Source organism: Mustelus asterias, chromosome 11, assembly GCF_964213995.1.
Source record: "Mustelus asterias chromosome 11, sMusAst1.hap1.1, whole genome shotgun sequence".
Taxonomy (NCBI): Eukaryota; Metazoa; Chordata; class Chondrichthyes; order Carcharhiniformes; family Triakidae; genus Mustelus; species Mustelus asterias.
In genome coordinates, this window is record NC_135811.1 from 8,061,293 (window position 1) to 8,085,556 (window position 24,264).

The 24,264-nt window shown below is 48.4% G+C and overlaps 1 protein-coding gene across 3 annotated transcripts in view; it reads right to left on the reverse strand.

Annotated features, from left to right (window-relative positions):
- Window positions 1-17,233, reverse strand: part of LOC144500341 (cartilage acidic protein 1-like) — a 377,638-nt gene extending 360,405 nt beyond the window's left edge. For 2 of the 3 annotated variants that reach the window (XM_078223086.1, XM_078223085.1), the window contains exon 1: window positions 16,092-16,339. In XM_078223086.1, the coding sequence (XP_078079212.1) occupies window positions 16,092-16,282 (191 nt within the window). In that variant the 5' untranslated portion in view covers window positions 16,283-16,339. Of the gene's footprint in view, window positions 1-16,091; window positions 16,340-17,047 lie in introns of those variants that run through there. The other variant, XM_078223087.1, reaches the window with a different exon arrangement.
- Between the last annotated feature and the right edge of the window lie 7,031 nt (window positions 17,234-24,264).

Consider the following 24,264-nt stretch of genomic DNA (forward strand, 5'->3'; position numbering starts at 1 on the left):
CCTCTCTTCCACCAGCTCCAGGCAGCAACTGCTCTTCACTTTAAAATGAAAATGAAACTTTTCCCTGCAAGCTCAGTTCCTCCGATTAACCACATGACTGTGTGCCTGTCAACAGCCTACTCAAAACCTTACATGACTCTGCATACCTAGTCTAAAATCCCAAGAGAGCGTAAATAAACAAAAGGTCCATTAATTCTACAACAGCTAAAATCAGTTATTATCCTGCATTCTCAACATTTGAGCTGTATGTTTACCAAGACAAATCGACTCTTGTAACAAAACACTGCCTCTGAAAGCAGCCCAACTTACACAAACACTATAGCAAAATAGACCAGTATCATCACAACTCCCCTTTAACCTTTTGATTGATCACATCTATGCCTCTTGGAGACTGAACTCTCTGCTAAAGGAACTAGGTCCTTATTATACCATTCTTCTCAAGGCTCCTCATAATCCTATACACCTCAGTTGAGTCTCCCCTCAGCCTCCTCTGTTGCAAAGAAAACCATCCAGCCCGTCCAATCTTTCTTTCACTAAAATTCTCCATTCATGGCAATATCATCACAAGTCTTTTCTCTCAAGCAATCACGTCCTTCTGGTAATGCAGTAGCCAGAACCGTACACAGTATTCTGCGTTCTAACTAGCATTTTATACACGACCAATGTAATCTCCCTGCTCTTCCACTAATAAGTAAGTGTCCCAAGTGTTGTCCTGACCGACTTATCTGTCCTGCTACCAGCTTCAAGGATCAGTGGGCATGCACTTGAAGGTCCCTCTGCACTTCTCGGTAACCTACCATTTATTGGGAATTTCCTTGTCTTATTGGCCCTCTCCTGTGCAATACGTCACACTTATCTGGACTGTGTTCCATTTGCTAATGTTCCAGCCACCTGACTAGTCCATTGATATCTTCCTGCAGTCTACAGTTTATCTCAGCCAATTTTCATATCATCTGCCAACTTCTCCATCATGCTCCCTACATTTATGTCTAAATGATGGATATCTGACATGAGAAACAAGGGACCTAGTACTGAGCCTTGTGGAAATCCAATGGAAACAGCCTTTCAGTCACATAAACACCTGTCAACGATTTTCCTGCCCCTAAACCAATTTTGGATCCAATTTGCCATTTTATCTCACGAGCATTTACTTTTCTGACCAGTTCTACCTTGTGGGACCTTGTTAAAAGACATGTCAAAATCCATGTAGGCCACGTCAAATGCACTCACCAACTCTACTCTCAAAAAAGTCAATCAGGTTAGCCAATTAAGGGAAGGCAGGGGCGGACTGGTATTGTCACTGGATTAGTAACCCAGAGACCCAGAGTAATACTCTGGGGTCCCAGGTTTGAATCCCACCACAGCAGATGGTGAAATTTGAATTCAATAACAAATTTGAAATTAAAAGTCTAATGATGACCATGAAAACATTGTCAATTGTCATAAAAATCCATCTGGTCCACTAATGTACTTTAGGGAAGGAAATCTTCCATCCTTACCTGGTCTGGCTTGTACGTGACTCCAGAGCCATAGCAACGTGGCTGGCTCTCAACTGCCCTCTGAAATTGCCTAACAAACCACTCAGTTCAAGGACAATTAGAAACATAGAATCCTACAGTGCAGAAGGAGGCCATTCGGCCCACTGAGTCTGCACCGACGACAATCCCACCCAGGCCCTATCCCCGTCACCCTATGCATTAACCTTGTTAGTCTCCCTGACACTAAGAGGCAATTTAGCATGGCCAATCCACCTAACTCACACATCTTTGGATCAATTAGGGATGGGCAATGCTGGTCCAGCCAGAGGTGCCCACATCCCATAAATAAAAGAAACACAAACCTCCCCGATTATCCTTGATCAAATTGTGTCTTTCTAAATCACTGTTTGTACTGTTTCTCGGAAGTGTCCTCAATAGTTTGCCCACCATTAGGGTTAGGCTGAGTGACCGGCGGTGCCAATTCCTTTCTCTCTTTATAAACAATGACACAACTTTAGCAATCCTCCGGTCTCCAGTCCCCATCGCCTCCCCCAGAGAGAGAGAGAGTTGAAAGACGATAGTGAGACCCTCAGGCATAGCCTTCCTTCCATCTGCTAACAGCCTTAGAGACACCTCATCCAAGCCTGGGGATTCAGCTCCAGCACTTTCAAAGATGTTAAACTCCTTAACACTTCCTCTCTCATGACCTCATCAAATATTTCACACTCGCCCTACTCCTTAACTGCAATATCTGCCCTGCCACCTCCTCTGTCAATACAGACACAGAGGGTTAAATATTCCGATCCCACCTTCCACAGGAATCACCGTGGGCGGGACGGAAAATTTGGCATACTGTTTAAAGGCCCATTGACCTAAGGTGGGAATTTCCTGTCCCGGGGCAGGCGTGACTGGAAAATCCCTCCCATAATTTCCATTAAAAACCATTCCCACATTTTCCACATCCACACACGATAGCTTTGGTCTCCAATAGACTACATAATACCCTTAGTTATCCCCTTGACCTTTATGCATTTGCAAAATATTTGTGGATTATCCTTGACTTCAATTGCCAATATTTTTCCATGCCCTCCTTTTGTTTTCCTAATTTCCTTTTGAATTTCACCCCTACCATTAACATGTCCGTTTTGCCATGTTCAGCCGTCACAGTGTCTAACAGAAGCTTCCTTTATTTGCCTTATCCTAGCCTGTACGCTCCTTGGCATTCAAGGGCTCCAGCTTCAGAAGCCCCACCTACTTTCTTCGTGAGGATATATTTATTCTGAACTCTCTCCATCTCTTCCATGAATGTTTCCCACAGCTCCGACACTGATTTACTTCTCAGCAACTGTCTCCACTCCACTTTGGCTAAATCACTCCTTAGCTGAGTAAATTTGACCTTTCCCCAACTCGGAACATTCACTCCAGTATTCCACTGTCCTTTTCCAGAACTGCACCAAATCTAACTGGTCATAACCACCAGGTGGCAGAAGGGAACTCAGTTTAACATCTCGTTCGAAAGATAGCAACTCCAAAAGTGCAAGTACCCGCCTCAGTACTGACCCTCTGACAGTGCAGCACTCTCTCAGTACTGACCCTCTGACAATGCAGCACTCCCTCAGTACTGACCCTCTGACAGTGCAGCACTCCCTCAGTACTGACCCCCTGACAGTGCAGCACTCCCTCAGTACTGACTCTCTGACAATGCAGCACTCCCTCAGTGTTGACCCTCTGACAGTGCAGCACTCCCTCAGTGTTGACCCTCTGACAGTGCAGCACACTCTCAGTACTGACCCTCTGACAGTGCAGCACTCCCTCAGTACTGACCCTCTGACAGTGCAGCACTCCCTCAGTACTGACCCCCTGACAGTGCAGCACTCACTCAGTGTCGACATTCAGACAGTGCGGCACTCTCTCAGTACTGACCCTCTGACAGTGCAGCACTCCCTCAGTACTGACTCTCTGACAGTGCAGCACTCCCTCAGTACTGACCCCCTGACAGTGCAGCACTCACTCAGTGTCGACATTCAGACAGTGCAGCACTCTCTCAGTACTGACCCTCTGACAGTGCAGCATTCCCTCAGTACTGACCCTCTGACAGTGCGGCACTCCCTCAGTACTGACCCTCTGACAGTGCAGCACTCCCTCAGTACTGACCCCCTGACAGTGCAGCACTCACTCAGTGTCGACATTCAGACAGTGCAGCACTCTCTCAGTACTGACCCTCTGACAGTGCAGCATTCCCTCAGTACTGACCCTCTGACAGTGCAGCACTCTCTCAGTACTGACCCTCTGACAGTGCAGCATTCCCTCAGTACTGACTCTCTGACAGTGCGGCACTCCCTCAGTACTGACATTCAGACAGTGCGGCACTCTCTCAGTACTGACCCTCTGACAGTGCAGCACTCCCTCAGTACTGACTCTCTGACAGTGCAGCACTCCCTCAGTACTGACCCCCTGACAGTGCAGCACTCACTCAGTGTCGACATTCAGACAGTGCAGCACTCTCTCAGTACTGACCCTCTGACAGTGCAGCACTCCCTCAGTACTGACTCTCTGACAGTGCAGCACTCCCTCAGTACTGACCCCCTGACAGTGCAGCACTCACTCAGTGTCGACATTCAGACAGTGCAGCACTCCCTCAGTACTGACCCTCTGACAGTGCAGCATTCCCTCAGTACTGACCCTCTGACAGTGCAGCACTCCCTCAGTACTGACCCTCTGACAGTGCAGCACTCTCTCAGTACTGACCCTCTGACAGTGCAGCATTCCCTCAGTACTGACTCTCTGACAGTGCGGCACTCCCTCAATACTGACATTCAGACAGTGCGGCACTCTCTCAGTACTGACTCTCTGACAGTGCAGCACTCCCTCAGTACTGACCCTCTGACAGTGCAGCATTCCCTCAGTACTGACTCTCTGACAGTGCGGCACTCCCTCAGTACTGACATTCAGACAGTGCGGCACTCTCTCAGTACTGACCCTCTGACAGTGCAGCACTCCCTCAGTACTGACTCTCTGACAGTGCAGCACTCCCTCAGTACTGACCCTCTGACAGTGCAGCACTCCCTTAGTACTGACCCTCTGACAGTGCAGCACTCTCTCAGTACTGACCCTGTGACAGTGCAGCACTCACTCAGTACTGACCCTCTGACAGTGCGGCACTCCCTCAGTACTGACCCTCTGACAGTGCAGCATTCCCTCAGTACTGACCCTGTGACAGTGCAGCACTCTCTCAGTACTGACCCTCTGACAGTGCAGCATTCCCTCAGTACTGACCCTGTGACAGTGCAGCACTCACTCAGTACTGACCCTCTGACAGTGCAGCATTCCCTCAGTACTGACCCTGTGACAGTGCAGCACTCACTCAGTAATGACTCCAGATGTGGGGTGGGATTCTCTGGCTGCACTCGCCTCAAAACCGGAGAATCCTGCCTGAGGTCAATGGACCTTTGCATGGTGTCCCCCGCCCCCCCCCCCCCTCCCCGCTCCCCCCCACCCCCACCCCCGCACCCACCGCCCGCCTGCTACAATTCCCATGGCAGGCGGGACAGGAGAATTCTGGCTGTGTTCGCACTAATGCCCGGTACAACTGAAGCACAACAAGGTGGAAGCTTTGACAAAGGGTCATCTGGACCCGAAACGTCAGCTCTTTTCTCTCCTTACAGATGCTGCCAGACCTGCTGAGGTTTTCCAGCGTTTTCTCTTTTGGTTTCAGATTCCAGCACCCGCAGCAATTTGCTTTTATTTCTGAAGCATAAGCTGCCTACTTTTGTCATCAATCCCCCTCACAATAGACGATAACATTCCATTAGCTTTCCTAACTACTTGCTGTACCTGAATAGTAGCCTTTTGTGAAGCATGCCCTGGGACACCCAGATCCCTCTGCACTTCAGACCTGTTATACCATCCAGCACAATGCAGAGTGATACAAATGCTGCCTCTTCCATTAGCCGCGACAATGTGATTTAAATTTCCACAATCTCCTGCCTGAACACTGCTCTCTTAAAAACTACTGTTACCAAATAAAAAGAGCGAATCAGCCAGCTCAGGTCAGCTACTGATGGTCCTTTATTGACCTTCTGTGTGAGGATTACAGCGGCTCATTCACTACTGAAATCCTTGTTAATCAAAGCACTTTCGAATGACAGAACAAGAGATGAGCACCCGAGCTCCAATGGTTACCAAATTTCAAATATCTTTTTTTTGCACTGTGGACCTTGAGCTGATGAATCAGACACTGTTTCTGCGTTCAAGCTGGCTGGTTTTTCATGCTCAGACACAATTAACTCAATCAAAGCAATCTGGGTTCCCCCCCCCCCCCCCCTCACTGCTTTGTCCTTGTCAATCACAGCTCAATGGGCAGCTCTTTTGTCCGACTTGGAAGGCGGCAGGTTCGAATCCTGCTCCAGATTCTTGGGCACAAAACCCGGTTTGGGGTTTGAGGGAGTGCTGCACTGCTGGGGGTGCCACCTTTAACTCTAACCAACCCCACCCCCCGCCTCAGGTGACTGTGCAAAGATCCCATTGTGGGCATAGGGCAGTCATGATGTGGAGTTGCCGGGGTTGGACCAGGGTAGACACAGTAAGACGTCTCACAAACACCAGGTCAAAGTTCAACACGTTTATTTGGAATCACGAGCTTTCGGAGCGCTGCTCCTTCATCAGGTCGTAGAGTCATAGAGGTTTACAGCATGGAAACAGGCCCTTCGGCCCAACTTGTCCATGCCACCCATATTTCTTTAAACCCCTAAGCTAGTCCCAATTGCCCACATTTGGCCCATATCCCTCTATACCCATCTTATCCATCTAACTATCTAAATGCTTTTTAAAATGCTTTTTAAAAGACAGGTGGCACAGTGGTTAGCACAGCTGCCTCACAGCTCCAGGGACCTGGGTTCGATTCCCGGCTTGGGTCACTGTCTGTGTGGAGTTTGCACATTCTCCTCGTGTCTGTGTGGGTTTCCTCCGGGTGCTCCGGTTTCCTCCCACAGTCCAAAGATGTGCGGGTTAGGTTGATTGGCCATGCTAAAAATTGCCCTTAGTGTCCCGAGATGCATGGATTAGTGGGTAAATATGTAGGGATATGGGGGTAGGGCCTGGGTGGGATTGTGGTCGGTGCAGACTCGATGGGCCAAATGGCCTCTTTCTGTACCGTAGAGCTTCTATAAATTGAACCCGCCTCTACTACTACCCCTGGCAGCTTGCTCCAGACACTCACCACCCTCTGTGTGAAAACATTGCCCCTCTGGACACTTTTATATCTCTCCCCTCTCACCTTAAACCTATGCCCTCTAGTTTTAGACTCCCCGACCTTTGGGAAAAGATATTGACTATCTACCTTGTCTATGCCCTTCATTATTTTATAGACCTCTATAAGATCACCCCTCAGCCTCCTACGCTCCAGGGAAAAAAGTCCCAGTTTATCCAGCCTCTCCTTATAACTCAATCCATCAAGTCCCGGTAGCATCCTAGTAAATCTTTTCTGCACTCTTTCTAGTTTAATAATATCCTTTCTATAATAGGGTGACCAGAACTGTACACAGTTCTGAGTCACCGGATGAAGGGACAACGCTCCGAAAGCTCGTGCTACCAAATAAACCTGTTGGACTTTAACCTGGGGTGTTGAGAGACTTCTTACTGGACAAAGAGCTATAGAGTCCGCCCCTATTACCTGCTGTATATTTGTCCCTCAATCCACACGACTCAAAACAGACTGTCCGCCCAAGATCACATAGTTGGTTCTAGATACTGGCCGTGTGGGATTAGTCTGTTCAATTTCCTGCACTGCAACACTTCAGACAAATATTATTATTCTTATTTTCAGACCACCTCCTCCAGGCCCTGACCACCACCTCCAGGCCCAGATCCCCAACTCCAGGCCCACTACTCAACCACAAGACAGACTGAAACCTTGGCTTCGCACTAAGTCACCTACCCTCTTCACCCACAACACTAACTTCAGCCAGTTCCCCCTGGGTTTGTGCCCAAAGCACCAAATCTTCACGTTTGTCTGAATGATATAATAATGCTTTCCATAGAGCGAAGTCTTTCGAGAAATGCAGATAACTAATCCAGAGGCTAGACAAGATGCAGCATCGGATTACAAAGTATTTACCACACAGAATCATAGAATCCCTGCAGGGCAAAAAGAGGCCATTCGGCCCATCTGGTCTGCACCGACTCTCTGACAGAGCATCTTACCCCAGCACTCTACCCCACACATTTCCCATAGCCAATCCTCTGAACCTAAAAAAGGGGAGACTAAGGGGCAATTTAGCATGGCCAATCCACCTAACCCACACATCTTTGGAGTGTGGGAGGAAACCGGAGCACCCGGAGGAAACCCACACAGACACGGGGAGAACGTGCAGACTCCACACAGACAGTGACCCGAGGCCGGGAATCGAACCCGGGTCCCTGGCGCTGTGAGGCAGCTGTCCTAACCACTGTGCCATTGTGCCACCCATTCAGCCCACTGTACCGTCCATGCTGATCATCATACTCCACATGAACCTCCTCCCACCCTTCTTCATCCCCCTCCATCACCATATCCTTCTATTCCGTTCCCCCTCTTGTGTTTACCCAGCTTCTCCTCAAAGACATCTGTCCTCCAATACTCCCTATGGTAGTGCGTTTCACATTCTCAGTGGGACGGCACGGTGGCACAGTGGTTAGCACTGCTGCCTCAGCAGCGCCAGGGACCCAGGTTCAATTCCGGCCTCGGGTCACTGTCTGTGCAGAGTCCACACGTTCATCCTATATCTGCGCGGATTTCCTCCGAGTGCTCCGGTTTCCTCCCACAGCCTGACAGACGTGCTGGTTAGGTGCATTGACCATGCTAAATTCTCCCTCAGTGTACCCGAACAGGCGCCAGAGTGTGGCGGCTCGGGAATTTTCACAGTAACTTCATTGCAGTGTTAATGTAAGCCTATTTGTGGCACCAATGAATAAACTAAACTTATTTGGGGAAAAGTTTAGAGGAGATGTGCGAGACAAGTTTTTTTTACACAGAGGATGGTGAATGTCTGGAACGCGCTGCCCGGGGAGGGGGTGGGAGCAGGTACGATAGCGGCATTTAAGGGGCAACTAGACAAATACATGAATAGGATGGGAATGGAAGGATGCGAACTCCGTAAGTGCGAATGGGTTTTAGTTTAGGCAGGGCTTCATGATTGGCGCAGGTTTGGAAGGCCGAAGGGCCTGTTCCTGTGCTGTACTGCTCTTTGTTCTTCATTCTCAACATGTTCTGGTAAAGAGGTTTCTCCTGAATTACCAATTGGATTCATCGGTGACCATCCTCGATACTATCTGACCTGCTGAGTGTTTCCAACAATTTTTTCTTTTAAATTTCAGATTTAGACCATCCGCCCCTGCTTTGCTTTTTGTTATATTGGCGACCCAAAGTTTTGATTTCCTCTATGAGAGACAACAACCTCTCTACACCTAAACCCATCAATTATGTGAAAAGCTTCTCTAAAGTCACCTCTCGCTCTTCTGCTTTCCAGAGGTGAGAGCCGCGTTCTGTTGGCAGTTACTCTCTCTGTGGGTAAATAGTTCACGTTTATTTGTCTTTTCAATTCCAGTTTCCGCTGTCTGTCTATCCAATCTGACCTTGAAAACTGAGATGGTTTCAACCTCAGACACTAACCCTGAAACTGAGGAACACAGCTTTGTAACACACTCACTCTGCATTAGAATCATAGAATCCCTATCGTGCAGAAGGAGGCCATTCAGCCCATCAAGTCTGCATCGACAACAATCCCACCCAGGCCCTATCTCCACAACTCTACCTATTTACCCGCCTAGTCCCCCTGACACTAAGGGGCAATTTAGCATGACCAATCCACCTAACCCGCACATCTTTGGACTGTGGGAGGAAACCGGAGCACCCGGAGGAAACCCACACAGACACGAGGAGAACGTGCAAACTCCACACAGACAGTGACCCAAGCCGGGAATCGAACCCGGGTTCCAGGCGCTGTGAGGTGGCAGTGCTAACCACTGTGCCACCGTGCCACCCAAACTACTCCGAATTACTCTGAAGCGTTGACATTTCCGAGGCACACCCTACTGCCACTGTGACCTGGCATTGGCCCCACTGAGAACCCCAGCAAGCAGGGTGATTGGCGATAGAAAAATAACAAGAACCTTTTTGCCTTGTGAGCCCCAGCTGTGTCGGGGGGTGGGGACAGCTTCTACTATCCAATCACAGTGGCCGGATTGTAACCAAAAACTCTTTAGTTTTAAAAAAAGCAAACTTACTTTCCTATTGCCTTTCTCCAAAGGAACTAATTAGTTGTGTTGCCACTGATAACCCAACATCAGGTCCACAGTGCGGTATGGGCGCAGTGGTATTGAGATGACATTGAGCACCAAAGGTGGAAGAGGAACCACAAGACTGAGGGTCCCAGCTACAAGAAGCAACACCTCCACAATGTTAACAAAAAGAGGGCAATGCAGGAAGCACACCAAATCCCTTCTCGCACCTCCCCTACTCTTCAAGACCCAGAAATGTTGATTCCAAAGTGTCTCAAGTACTGTCCGCCAAAAGACTTTGGTCACTCAGCCCCTAAACCTGTCCAATCAGGGTTGATCTGCCCTTCCAGTTTCCCATCTTTGTTCAATATTCCATTCCACAAACATCTCTACACTGTGTCTTTGAGAGCTCCAATCACCCGAGGCATTTGCAACCGTCTGGCAGAGTGAGTTCCAGATTTTCAATACCCTTTGTGTAAAAAACATTCCTCCTGTTTTTTTTAACTAGCTTGGCATGATTTTTAACACTCAGCCTGTCCTTGATTCCCACACCAGCACGATCTGCTTTTTCTTTTATCGACCCTATCAAATACTTTCAACATTTGAAATCCCTCCATTGCCTCCCAATCTTCTCTATTCAGGGGGAACACAAGGCAGCCTTCTGGAACTTGCCACAAACCGCAATTTAACCTTCTAAGCTCCAGTGTAATACTGATGAAAAATCCCACATTGCACCCATACTCCAAGGGTCGTATGAGGTGGCACAGTGGTTAGCACTGCTGCCTCACAGTGCCGGGGACCAGGATTCGATTCCCGGCTTGGGTCACTGCCTGTGTGGAGTTTGCACATTCTCCCTGTGTCTATGTGGGTTTCCTCCGGGTTCAGCCCATCAAGTCTGCATCGACAACAATCCCACCCAGGCCCTATCTCCACAACTCTACCTATTTACCCGCCTAGTCCCCCTGACACTAAGGGGCAATTTAGCATGGCCAATCCACCTAACCCGCACATCTTTGGAGTATGGGAGGAAACCGGAGCACCTGGAGGAAACCCACGCAGACACGAGGAGAACGTGCAAACTCCACACAGACAGTGACCCAAGCCGGCAATCGAACCTGGGTTCCAGGCGCTGTGAGGTGGCAGTGCTAACCACTGTGCCATCTATCCGTGATTTAAACATATTCAACGAGGTAGCCTCCACCACTTCAGTGGGCAGAGAATTCCAGAGATTCACCACCCTCTGAGAGAAGAAGTTCCTCCTCAATTCTGTCCTAAACTGACCCCCCTTTATTTTGAGTCTGTGCCCTCTAGTTCTAGCTTCCTTTCTAAGTGGAAAGAATCTCTCCACCTCTACCTTATCCAGCTCCTTCATTATCTTATAGGTCTCTATAAGATCCCCCCTTCAGCCTTCTAAATTCCAACGAGTACAAACCCAATCTGCTCAGTCTCTCCTCATTATCAACACCCCTCATCTCTGGTATCAACCTGGTGAACCTTCTTTGCACTCCCTCCAAAGCCATTATATCCTTCCGCAAATAAGGGGACCAATACTGCACACAGTATTTCAGCTGCGGCCTCACCAATGCCCTGCACAGATGCAGCAAGACATCTTTGCTTTTATATTCTTTCCCCCTCGCGATATATTTTACAGATGCACCATAGAAAGCATTCTTTCTGGTTGTGTCACAGCTTGGTATGGCTCCTGCTCTGCCCCAGACCGCAAGAAACTACAAAGGATCGTGAACGTAGCCCAGTCCATCACTCAAACCAGCCTCCCATCCATTGACTCTGTCTACACTTCCCACTGCTTTGGAAAAGCAGCCAGCATAATCATGGACCCCACGCACCCACAACATTCTCTCTTCCACCTTCTTCCGTCGGGATAAAGATACAAAAGTCTGAGATCACGTACCAACCGATTCAAGAACAGCTTCTTCTCTGCTGCCATCAGACTTTTGAATGGACCTACATTATATTAACTTGATCTTTCTCTACACCCTAGCTGTGACTCTACCATTACATTCTGCCTCACAGTGCCAGGGACCCGGGTTCGATTCCCGGCTTGTGTCACTGTCTGTGCGGTGTTTGCGCATTCTCCCCCGTGTCTGCGTGGGTTTCCTCCGGTGCTCCAGTTTCCTCCCACATTCTGAAAGACCTGCTGGCTAGGTACATTGACCCGAACAGGCGCCGGAGTGTGGCGACTAGGGGAATTTCATGGTAACTTCATTGCAGTGTTAATATAAGCCTTACTTGTGACCAATAAGTAAAATTTTTAAACTTTACCTTCTGCACTCTCCCCTTTCCTTCGCCCCCTCTGTACTCTATGTACGGTATGCTTTGTCTGTATAGCGCGCAAGAAACAATACTTTTCACTGCATACTAATACAAGTGACAATAATTAATCAAATCAAATCCAGGGTAAATATCTCCATCTTGAGGTGTAATGTCCAAAACTGAGCACAGTTACTCCAGATTCAGGTCCAGCCAACACTCCACACAAATAAACCCAAGAACATAAGAATCAGGAGCTGGAGGAGCCCATACAATACCTCAACCCACTCTGCCATTCAAAAAGATTACAGCCAGCGTTCTCGATTCCTCTCTCCGTCTCTCACCATATTCCTCATGACCATAGCAGCTGAACATCCACAGCTCTCTGGGCTAGAGAATTCATAGAATCCCTATAGTCCAGAAGGAGGCCATTCGGCCCATCGAATCTGCACTGACCACAATTCCACCCAGGCCCTATCCCCATAACCCATGCATTTACCCTAGCTAGTCTCCCTAACACTAGGGGTCAATTTATCATGGCCAATCCGCCTAACCCGCACATCTTTGGACTATGGGAGGAAACCGGAGCACCCGGAGGAAACCCACACAGACACGGGGAGAATGTGCAAACTCTGCTCAGACAGTGACCTGAGGCCAGGATCGAACCCAGGACCCTGGAGCAGTGCTAACCACTGTGCCACCGTGCTGCCCATTCCAAAGATTCACAACCCTCTGAGTGAAGAGATATCCCCTCCTCGCAACCTGAAGCCGCTGTCCCTTCACCTTGAGTCTATGCACCCTTGGTCTGGACAGTCCAGCCAGAGATAACAACCTCTCAGTGTCCAACCTGTCCATAGAGGCACCACACGCTTCAATGAGGTCAACTCTCAATTCTCGAAGGATACTGATCCAATCAACTCAATGGGTGGGGTTTTCTTAGAATCTTAGAATCCCTACAGTGCAGAAGGAGGCCATTTGGCCCATCGAGTCTGCACCGACAACAATCCCACCCAGGCCCTATCCCCATAACCCCATGCATTTATCCTAACAATTCCCCCTGACACTAAGGGGCAATCTAGTATTGCCAATCCACCTAACCCGCACATCTTTGGGCTGTGGGAGGAAACCGGAGCACCCGGAGGAAACCCACACAGACACGGGGAGAACGTGCAGACTCCGCACAGACAGTGACCCGAGGCCGGGAATCAAATCCGGGTCCCTGGCGCGGTGAGGCAGCAGTGCTAACCACCGTGCCGCCCCGAAATCGGAAAAACTCGCCTGAGGTCAACGGATCTTTGCTTGGTCCGTCCCTCCCCGCCCCGCCCGTTACAATTCCCACAGCGGGCGGGATGGGAAAATTCCAGTGTCTGTCTCCTCATTGGAAAATCTCGGACATCCCAGGAGTTAATGCAATGGCCAACAAATACTCAGTCATAATAATCTCCTCATTCCAATTGCCACAAGCCCACTTTCCAGCACACAGGACTGTGTCCCAGAGTTGTAAGGCATCCCAGAATATGTTCTGTCCAGAATTAAATATATATATATATTTAATCGGAAACATTTTTCAAGGCTTCTTTCCGAGAGAGTGTTAAAACAAGAGCAATCACAACCCCTTTACAAGATGACAGATCTGATTTTGAAAGAAATATACTGCAATTTGACATACTTTGACACACGGATAAAGGACATGTTTGAGAATAATTATTGCAAGAGAGGGTACAGCATCAAACTGGCCAGATGTTGGATGAACTGACCGGGAGGTGAGAGAGAAACACAGACACAGAATCCCTATCAAATTCCTCAGGTGCCAGCAGGTTTCCCAGGACTTAGACAAGAAGCAAGTCAAACATCTTTACCTTCAGAGCATGAATGTCCCCAGAGAAGTCAGTAGCTGCAATAATCCCATCACCCTCCCTCTCACCCACGTAAATCCGACCCAAACATCTTCCCCAAATGTCTGCATTTTTGAACATGAAGCAGTCCGAGGTTGAAGCAACATTTTACAGTAAAACAAAGCAAGAGCGATACTTTCTAAAGTATACATCGAGTCTTATCTTAATGGAATTAAGGGTGATCTCAGGAAGGTGATAAGGCAATTGAACACAACTAAGGCAGAAAGAAGCATTGGCGGTGAATTTTGTGAAAAGCAAATTTTCAGTTCTCCCTGCAATCTCACCAGAATTCTGGCAAAGAATCATAGAATCCCGACAGTGCAGAAGGAGGCCATTCGGCCGATCAAACCTTCATTTACAACACTCCCACCCAGGCCCCATCTCTGTAACCCTGCGAATTTACCCTGCTAATCCCCCCTGACACTAAGGGTCAATTTAGCATGGCCAATCAACCTAACCAGCACGTCTTTGGACTGTGGGAGGAAACTGGAGCACCCGGAGGAAACCCACGCAGACACGGGGAGAATGTGCAGACTCCACACAGACAGTGACTCGAGGCCAGATTTGAACCCAGGTCCCTGGCGCTGTGAGGCAGCAGCGCTAATCACTGCGCCACCCAATTCCCCGTGTTTGAAATTTGCAAATTTTGTTTTAAAAAAACCCCAATGAATATGTATAAAACGCATCTAAAATCTAGCAACGTCACTCCGAACACCCTCCAGCGTGATAGGGGAAATCTAAATTTAGATTTCTGTTTGTCAGGGAGGGAGTTCAAGGAAAGAAGTTGTCCATTCAGAGTGACTTCTTGTATCAGAATGTTTCTCCAGAAATGGACGGTGAGACTAATTGTCACTCGGTGATCTCAGACAGCTGAGGAACAGAGTCGGAGGAGACAGATGGGACGAGGGATGGAAAGTGACAGAGAGAGATGGAGGTGGTACTGCAGGATCCAAAATAATGGGGGGGGGGGGGGAAGAAAATGACAGGCCTTACTTCAACAGGTGGATAGGATAGAGGGGATATGAGAGCCACGGAGGTGCTGCAAGGGAGAGTTAACACAAGGGGTTGATCAGCAGCAGGCAAAAAGGGTGGCATGGTGGCACAGTGCTTAGCACTGCTGCCTCACAGTGCCAGGGACCCGGGTTCGATTCCCGGCTCGGGTCACTGTCTGTGCGGAGTCTGCACGTTCTCCCCGTGTCTGCGTGGGTTTCCTCCGGGTGCTCCGGTTTCCTCCCACATTCTGAAAGACATGCTGGTTAGGTGCATTGGCTATGCTAAATTCTCCCTCGGTGTACCCAAACAGGTGCCCCAAGTGTGGCGACTAGGGGGTTCTCACAGTAACTCCATTGCAGTGTTAATGTAAGCCGACTTGTGACACTAATAAATAAACTTTTTTTTAAAAAAAAGAGTCCAGGAAAGGGACACAATTTTAAGTCTATGCAGCAACATCACCGTGCTGAGGAGGAAGAGGAGTTCTTTAACACTTTGCAAAGGCAACAATAACCATTTAAAAGGGAACTCGGTACGCATTCAGATGTACAAAGAGATATTCGCATATATACAATAAGATATTGCTGCATTGATGGCCTCATTGTTAAAACTGGGTCCTTTTGCTGGATTTTTTTTTTGCTTGCAGATTAGTGATCAGGTCCCCAGTGTAACTCTCAATGCTGCGCCCATACATTCAGACATAGTCACACAGATACACACATCACAGACATACATATATACACACATACATATATCATATAGAGATGCATAGTTTGTCTGCATATATTTCAGACACATCATGCATATATACACGCATACATGTGTAAATCACACACCTATACATGGTCATATATATATGTCAGGGAGATGTATGGTTTGTTTGTTTCTATTTCAAGCATAGCATACAGACATATATACACATATCACATACATGATCATAGATGTCATATAGAGATGTAAGGTTTGTCTGCATACATCTCAAACACACCATATAGTCACAGGGGCGCACATATAGAGACAGTTCATATGCTAGATGATCCTCTCTTACTTTTTATTTAGATATCGGTTGAGATATAGATATCAAGACACCCACGCCCACTCTTTCTGCAGATGGACACACATTTATATCTAATCTCTCGGACACACAGACAGACAGATGGAGAGTGCTGAATGATCAGGCTATTGTGTGGGACACACCTACCCCGCCACCACTATCTCCAACTCCCCGTCGTTATCCACGTCGGTCACTGCCACTCCATAGTTGAGTTGAGTCGGATTGTTGTCGTAGTCAGGGGGGAGGACGGTGTCGGTCACGGCTGCGAAGAGGGGCTGGGATCTCTGCGGGAGCACCCAGCGCACCAGGGCGAGGAACGGCAGGATCGAAAGCCACATCCCCACTCGGGTGAGGCTGACTGAGGGTGTGCGTGTGTATGAGAGAGGGGGGAAGGAGGTGGATGAGGGGGGGGGGGGGGGGGGGAGAGATGAGATCAGCAGCTGTAAGAGAGGGGGGAAAAAAACTTGGTTAAGATTTCCAGGAAAGAGACTGAAGACAAACAGACTTGGGGAGGGCAGCAGCGCTTGGCACACTCACAGCAAAGAGAGAGAGAGAGAGAGACAGACAGAGCTGCCTCTTATCTTGCAGTGATACCAGTTTGCAGAAGCTGGATAATAATCCCACAATCACATCTCAACAAAGTTCATTCCACATCCCCCTTCCCCTTGCAATCCCTGCACAAACTTCCAGCTAAACCTCCCCAATTTTACTGAGGGACGAGGCGACAACAGGACCAATTCTGTTGCAGCCTGGACCAGATACACCAAACCATTCATTCAAACCTCTCAGCCAGCCGCTCCGGATTTAACTGCAATCATTACTGGATATTTTTCCCCGGCTTTTTAAATCAGTTTCCCATCATTGAGTTAGAATTTAATTAAGTGTAATTGCACGGAATTATCGTTTGTGGGTACTTAGGATCCAATTTAATATATATATATGTGTATAGAAATTAATATCATCTAACATTAATATAAAAATTCATTATGCACGGGCACCTCTTTTGCTGCGGAAATGGAGTTTAGAATGTCAGAAATGTGAGATTTACAATTGTTTAAAAGTATAATATCGTTGAATTTGAAAGTAGAAACTACAATACTCACATTGATGAAGCTTGGCACTTTCTGAGCCCAGGCTCCCAGCATGTATCCTTCCCCCTGTTACTGTAAACACTCTCTGTGTCTCTATCCTTCTCTCTCTCTCTCTCTATCTTTCTCGCTCTCTCTCTCTCACTTTCTCTCTATCCCAGCTTGCAGCCTGGAGAGGCATTGCTCCTTCTCTCGTTTTAAGGGATTCTCCTCTCTCTCTCCTCCCCACCACCACCTCCCCAACCTTTATGCAAGAACATTGCATAATCTCCCCTCCAATCACAGTGCTCCTGCCAACATCACTGCCCTCCCAAAAGTGCCTCTGGTCCAATGGTACAGGGGGTGCAGGGCCGGCCGGGGGGGGGGGGGGAGGGGGGGGGGGGGGGGGGGGAGGGGGGGGGAGGTTGAGGGGGCGTAACCCTACCCTCCCCCCCCTCCCCTGCCGACTGGGCACATCCCACTGCACGTCCCAGGATGGCACAGTCGGATCCCAGAGAGTAATTGGTGGGCTGTAATTTGCTGCCACGCTTGGAGGGTGAATGATTATGTTAGAGGGCTGCTTAATTAATTCTGTAATGGGGGCGATTTATCTTGAGGAAGGGGAGGTAGGGGGCGATGCTGGGCATTTTGGCTTCTTCACCTAGAGCTCTGCTCTGGAGGAGGCTTCACGCTGTCACTCCCGCTCTGGATCAATATTCCAGTTTATTAATTTAATGACAGACTGGAATAAGTACTTTGGCAAACTATTCACTGGTGAATGGGGACTTGACATTCAGGGGTTTATTGTCATCGTTATGTGGTCTTGACTGAGGGAATGGTGACACCATCATTCGAAATGAGCCCTCCCCTCATCCTGGCTATGCCAAATGGTGACGGTGATGATGGTGTGCCATTTATAAAACCATAAGACATAGGAACAGAATTAGGCCACTCGGCCCATCGAGTCTGCTCCGCCATTCAATCATGGCTGATATTTTTCTCATCCACATTCTCCTGCCTTTTCCCCGTAACCCCTGATCCCCTTATTAATCAAGAACCTATCTATCTCTGTCTTAATGACACTCAATGACCCGGCCTCCACAGCCTTCTGCGGCAAAGAGTTCCACAGATTCACCACTCCCTGGCTGAAGAAATTCCTCCTCATCTCTGTTTTAAAGGATCGTCCCTTTAGCCTGGGGTTGTGCCCTCTGGTTCTAGTCACCAAATCACACCCATTTCTCAAGCACTTTCTTCTCCTTTGAGCATCTCACTGATGTAAAATCCACCTCTTTACCCAAGCACCATTAAAATGTGCTCCATAGAATCCCGACAGTGCAGAAGGACTCCATTTGGCCCATCGAAGCTGCACCGATTCTCCGAAAGATCACCTCTTCCAGGCCCACCCCACCCACCCTATCCCCGTAACCCCACACATTTCCATAGAATAGAATCCCTACAGTGCAGGAGGAGGCCATTCGGCCCATCAAGTCTGCACCAACCACAATCCCTCCCAGGCTCTATTCCCGCAACCCCACACATTTACCCTGTCAATCTCCCCGATGTGAGACTTCTTACTGTGCTTACCCCAGTCCAACGCCGGCATCTCCACATCATCTCCCCGATACCAGGGTCAATTTAGCATGGCCAATCAACCTAACCCATACATCTTTGGACTGTGGGAGGAAACCGGAGCACCCGGAGGAAACCCACGCAGACACAGGGAGAATGTGCAAACACCACACAGACAGTGACCCGAGGCCGGAATCGAACCCGGGTCCCTGACGCTGTGAGGCGGCAGTGCTAACCACTCTGCCACCGTGCCCTGCTAACACTTGGACACTTTCTCCTCCTCTGAACATCTCACCTTGTTCCACCCCTCTTGTTTCTCATTTAAAATCCATCTCCCTTACCGCCCACCCAAGGACCATTAGAATGCTCTCCATAGAATCCCTACAGTGCAGAAGGAGTCCATTTGGCCCATCAAATCTGCACCAACTCTCCGAAGGAGCATTTAATCCAGGCCCACCCCACCCACCCTATCCCCGTAACCCCACACATTTCCCATGGCCAATCCACCTCACCGACACATCTTTGGACACTAAGGGAGAATTTGGCATGGCCAATCCTAACCTGCAGAACTTTGGACTGTGGGAGGAAACCGGAGCACCCGGAGGAAACCCACGCAGACACGAGGAGAACGTGAAACTCCACACAGACAGTGACCCGAGGCCGGAATTGAACCCAGGTCCCTGACGCTGTGAGGCAGCAGTGCTAACCACTGTGCCACCGTGCCGCCCTCGCTGCAATATCTCAAGTGTTTTACTGCCTCAGTCTCTGCAGTGAGAAGCTTCTCAAACTCGCTGCCTTTAACCTCTATCACAATTCATGGAGTTCTCTCCTAATTGTGGTCACTGTCCTCTTCTCCTTCCTTCATCTCTCCCTCCATGTAAACTCCCCAACCCATATTCACAGCCACCCCCTTGACCAGACTGTCTGATGTGGTCTTGCTATTCATAGGGCCGGAATTTTACCGCCCCGCCCGCCACGGGAATCAGAGCGGGCGAGGGGCGGACCATGGAAAGGTCCATTGGCCTCGGGTGGGGTTTTAAGGTTTTGGGACAAGCGAGGCCATGAAATCCCGCCTATGATGTATCAATCATAGATCAGGACATCCCTAATCTCTCCCATGGTTAGTCCACCCACATCTCCATCCCCCTCCCATTCCTACTTCCTTCCGTATCTGTCCCTGGGACAAAACTCTTCCCCATCTCACTTCCAGCTGCATTTCCAAGATCCCAACACTGTGGCACTCCATTCACCAGAGTGTATCAATGCTCCTGATCCTAATCTGTTCCAGCACATCCTCACCTGCAGCTGAGTTGTCCTTGTCCTCATTAAGACCATTAAAGTTAAAGTTTATTTATTAGTCACAAGTAAGGCTTACATTAACACTGCAATGAAGTTACTGGGAAAATCCCCCAGTTGCCACACTCCGGCGCCTGTTCGGGTCAATGCACCTAACAGCACGTCTTCCGGACTGCGGAGAAAACCCATGCAGAAACGGGGAGAACGTGCAGACTCCACACAGATAGTGACCCAAAGCCCAGAATCGAACCTGGATCCCTGGCACTGTGAGGCAGTGTGCCAGCGTGCCTCCCACACTCTCTCTGGCACTGTGTGTCCCAGCCCCTGCACAGCCCTCACCCACCTCCACTCCCTCAAATCCAAGGAACACAAACTGCAACTGATGCAGCAGACAACCGATCTAACCATTCCCAGCCCAATCTGGCTGGACTTCACAAAACACCATCAGGCCCTGCTCCCTCGTCTGCGAAACCCGCTCGCCAATCCTGGATCACCCTGGAATGCAAAGACAACCCCTAACTTCATTACTCTACAGCAAACCATGTTCCTAAGCCCCATTCCCCGGCCTCCTCTACCCTCACCTCCAACAATAAGTATGAAGAGTTTATGAATTTCTGCTCGCTAAAACAAAGCAAACCCAATCAGTTGCTTCTTCAGCTTGCCTCCTTTCCTATCCCATCAGACTAAACTTCCTATTAACTCCCCCCCCCCCCCCGTGCCTCGCGCTGAGCTCACACCTTCCTCGAGCTCCTCTCCTACCTCTCCTCATGACCTCTCCGAGCTCATCTTGTCCACACCAACCTCCTGTTCCCTCGATCCTATCCCAATAATCTCTTGACTTCCCCTCCTGGCCCCCATTTTAGTCAGAAATGTCCTGTCCTGTCCGCCCTGGGAATCATAGCGGACGGGACAGAAAATGTGGCGCACTGTGTAAAGGTCCGTTGACCTGGGTGGGAATTTCTGGTCTTCGGGTGCGCATGGCTGGAAAATCCTGTCCAAAGATCATAGAATCATAGAATCCCACAGTGCAGAAAGAGGCCATTCGGCCCATCGAGCCTGCATCGACCACAATCCCACCCAGGCCCTATTCCCGTAACCCCACATATTTACCCTCCTAATCCCCTGACACTAAGGGGCAATTTAGCATGGCCAATCAACCTAACCCGCACATCTTTGGAGATATGCTGGTTAGGTGGATTGAAGCATAGAAACATGGAAGATAAAGAGCAGGAGGAGGCCATTTGGCCCTTCGAGCCTGCTCCATCATTTATTACGATCGTGGCTGATCATCCAACTCAATAACCTAATCCTGCTTTCTCCCCATAACCTTCGATCCCATTCACCCCAAGAGCTATATCCAGCCGCCTCTTGAATACATTCATAGAATTGGCCATGATAAATTGCCCCTTAGTGTCAGGACGATTAGCAGGGTAAATATATGGGGTTACGGCCTGGGTGGGATTGTTGTCGGTGCAGGCTCGATGGGCCAAATGGCCTCCTTCTGCACTGTAGGTGTTACAACGCGGAGGAGATTTCTCCCACTGCGCAATTTTGGAACCAGCCAAAGGGATATACCTCACCTCGTAATCTTGTATGAGTGTGTGAGAGAGTAGGATGCTACTGGTTTTGGTAAATTAAAGCAGGATCTGACACTCTCTATCATGAACAATTAACAGGTCTTTATTTTTAAACTGGTGACAACCTTATTAAACAATTAACAAACTGAATAAACTCCCCAATAGAATGCTGTTCGAACATTACAAGACTCATTCAGGAAAAATGAAATAGGTCCTTTTAGAATATAGTCACTCTCAAATAATATACCAGGCATCTGTTGCAAGTATGAACTTTCTTCTCTTGCTTCTGTCTGGAACACTTTCTGAGTTGTATCTCTTTCTCCTTAGATGGTGACTTTCTGAAGATATATATATTAAACTCCAGGATTCTATACGAGAGCCTCGCCTCTCCGTCCTTCCGAATAAAGAGGTGGCAAGCTTAGTCTGATATTATTTCCCCTTGTCCCGGTTTATATACCTGGAATTACCTCACAGTATTCCTGCAATCTGAGTGGCTTGAGGCTGTCAACAAACCTCACATTTGAATTCCATTGGTCCTGTGTCTCTGCGTGCTTGCTTTAAACTCATCGGTCCAATTCAAAAGCCTGTTTTGCCATGCTGGAACATTGACTGCTGCTTTGGATACAAATGTTGCAAACCGGCTGCTGCAGTTTAAAATTCACAGAAAGACACATGCTTCTTAAAGAGACAATGCTATATGGTTTCGCCTTTTGGGTTCAGCATTTCTTTTCGGCCTTTTGGCTAAGATCAAGTATAGTTTCGACATGCTGTACTTGGTTGAAGTCATTAGGCTACATTTTAGCTGCATTTGAAGAAATTTTTAAAAGCGGCACCTCAACCTTTTGGTTAAGATGCAAATGAGATCAAGCCTTGGAGGAGGAGCTATGCCTACTCCAATCAGCTTGGATCATGTGGATCAAGCCCAAGACAGGAGGTGAGAGCCCTGTCTTGTCAGCTTGGATCGGGAATGTCTCACTTGTTGAGACTCTGAATTGGACTTGATTTGATTGAATTGGATTTTTTAAAAAATTCTTTTCAATATTTAAATTTGTCAAACACCACATGATTCTATGACTATTTACAACTCTCCCTCTTCAGGTGCCGTTCCTCTCTCCTTTAAATTTTGCGCCATCTGCCCTCTCCCCCCAAAAAAACAAGACTTGGCAGCACGGTGGCACAGTGGTTAGCACCACTGCTTCACAGCGCCAGAGACCCGGGTTCGATTCCCAGCCTCAGATCACTGTCTATGTGGAGTTTGCACATTCTCCCCATGTCTGCGTGGGTTTCCTCCGGGTGCTCCGGTTTCCCCCCACAGTCCAAAGATGTGCGGGTTAGGTGGATTAGCCATGCTAAATTACCCCTTAGTCACATTATCTAAGGTAAATGCATGGGGTTATGGGGATGGGGCCTGGGTGGGATTGTGGTCGGTACAAACTCGATGGACCGAATGGCCTCCTTCTGTAGTGTATCAGAAATGACAAACACAAGGGGTCACAAGTTCAAGGTAAGGGGAGCAAGGTTCAATACAGATATGCGGGGGACATATTTTACACAGAGGGTGGTGGTGGCCTGGAATGCACTGCCAAGCAAGGTGGTTGAGGCGGACACACTAGGATCATTTAAGACTTATCTAGATAGCCACATGAACAGACTGGGAATAGAGGGATACAAACGGATAGTCTAGTTAGGAACACATGATCGGTGCAGGATTGGAGGGCTGAAGGGCCTGTTCCTGTGCTGTATTGTTCTTTGTTCTTTGTGGGATTCTATGATTCTTGGCACTACTATCCTTGCACATGGTTCTATCTCCAACCTCCCTTTCCTCTCCGGAATGCATGCTCATCTTTCTGAGAACTCCATGTCTGAATCCTTCCAATCAGATTTCCACGCCACCCAATGCACCAAAAAAATGGTTTTACCACAGTCAAAATGACATCCAATGTGACTGCGACATTGCTAAGTTATCCCTTCCTATCCTCCTCGACCTGCCTGCAGTCCCTGATAAAGTTGGGTGCATCATCCTCCTCCTCCAACAGCCCTGCACTGCTGTCCAGCTGGGTGGCACTGTTCTCACCCTGGTTCCATTCTTGTCCACCCGGATGAGAGATCTACCCGCAGTGGCTTCTTCTCCTGCTTCAGAGTGCAGTGTAGGGCTGGAGGTGGGATTGTGGTCGCTGTAGACTCGATGGGCCGAATGGCCTCCTTCTACACTGTAGGGGTTGTATGAAATGAGTCAGTGATGAGTTTCACTAAGATTTATTCATGATGAAGGAAGTGACAGAAAAATCTAGCTCCATCTTCCGGGTACAAAAGCAGAAAGTGCTGGAAAATCTCAGCAGGTCTGACAGCATCTGTGGAGAGAGAATAGAGCTAACGTTTCGAGTCTGGATGACTCTTCACCAGAGTCCAGATTGTTTTAGGGTGTAGCATCTGCAGTGTTTTGCTTCTATCTTCCTGATGGCTGCTTGGGTCCAGTCAAAGTACGTAAAGAGTTAAGGAGCAGCAGAACTCAGCACTTATTCGACACCCAATGTTAATACAAGTGTTACTGGGATTACTATTCAGTTGTGTCTGCATTGCTGGCTTGGAGGAGGAACCAACTCATGTGATTTAAATGCAGAATACTTTTGATTTTTTATTTGATTTTATTTATAATTATCACATGCATTAGTATACAGTGAAAAGTATTGTTTCTTGCGCGCTATACAGACAAAGTATACTGTTCATACAGCAGGAAAGGAGAGAATGCAGAATGTAGTCACAGCTAGGGTGTAGAGAACGATTAACTTAATGCGAGGTCGGTCCATTCAA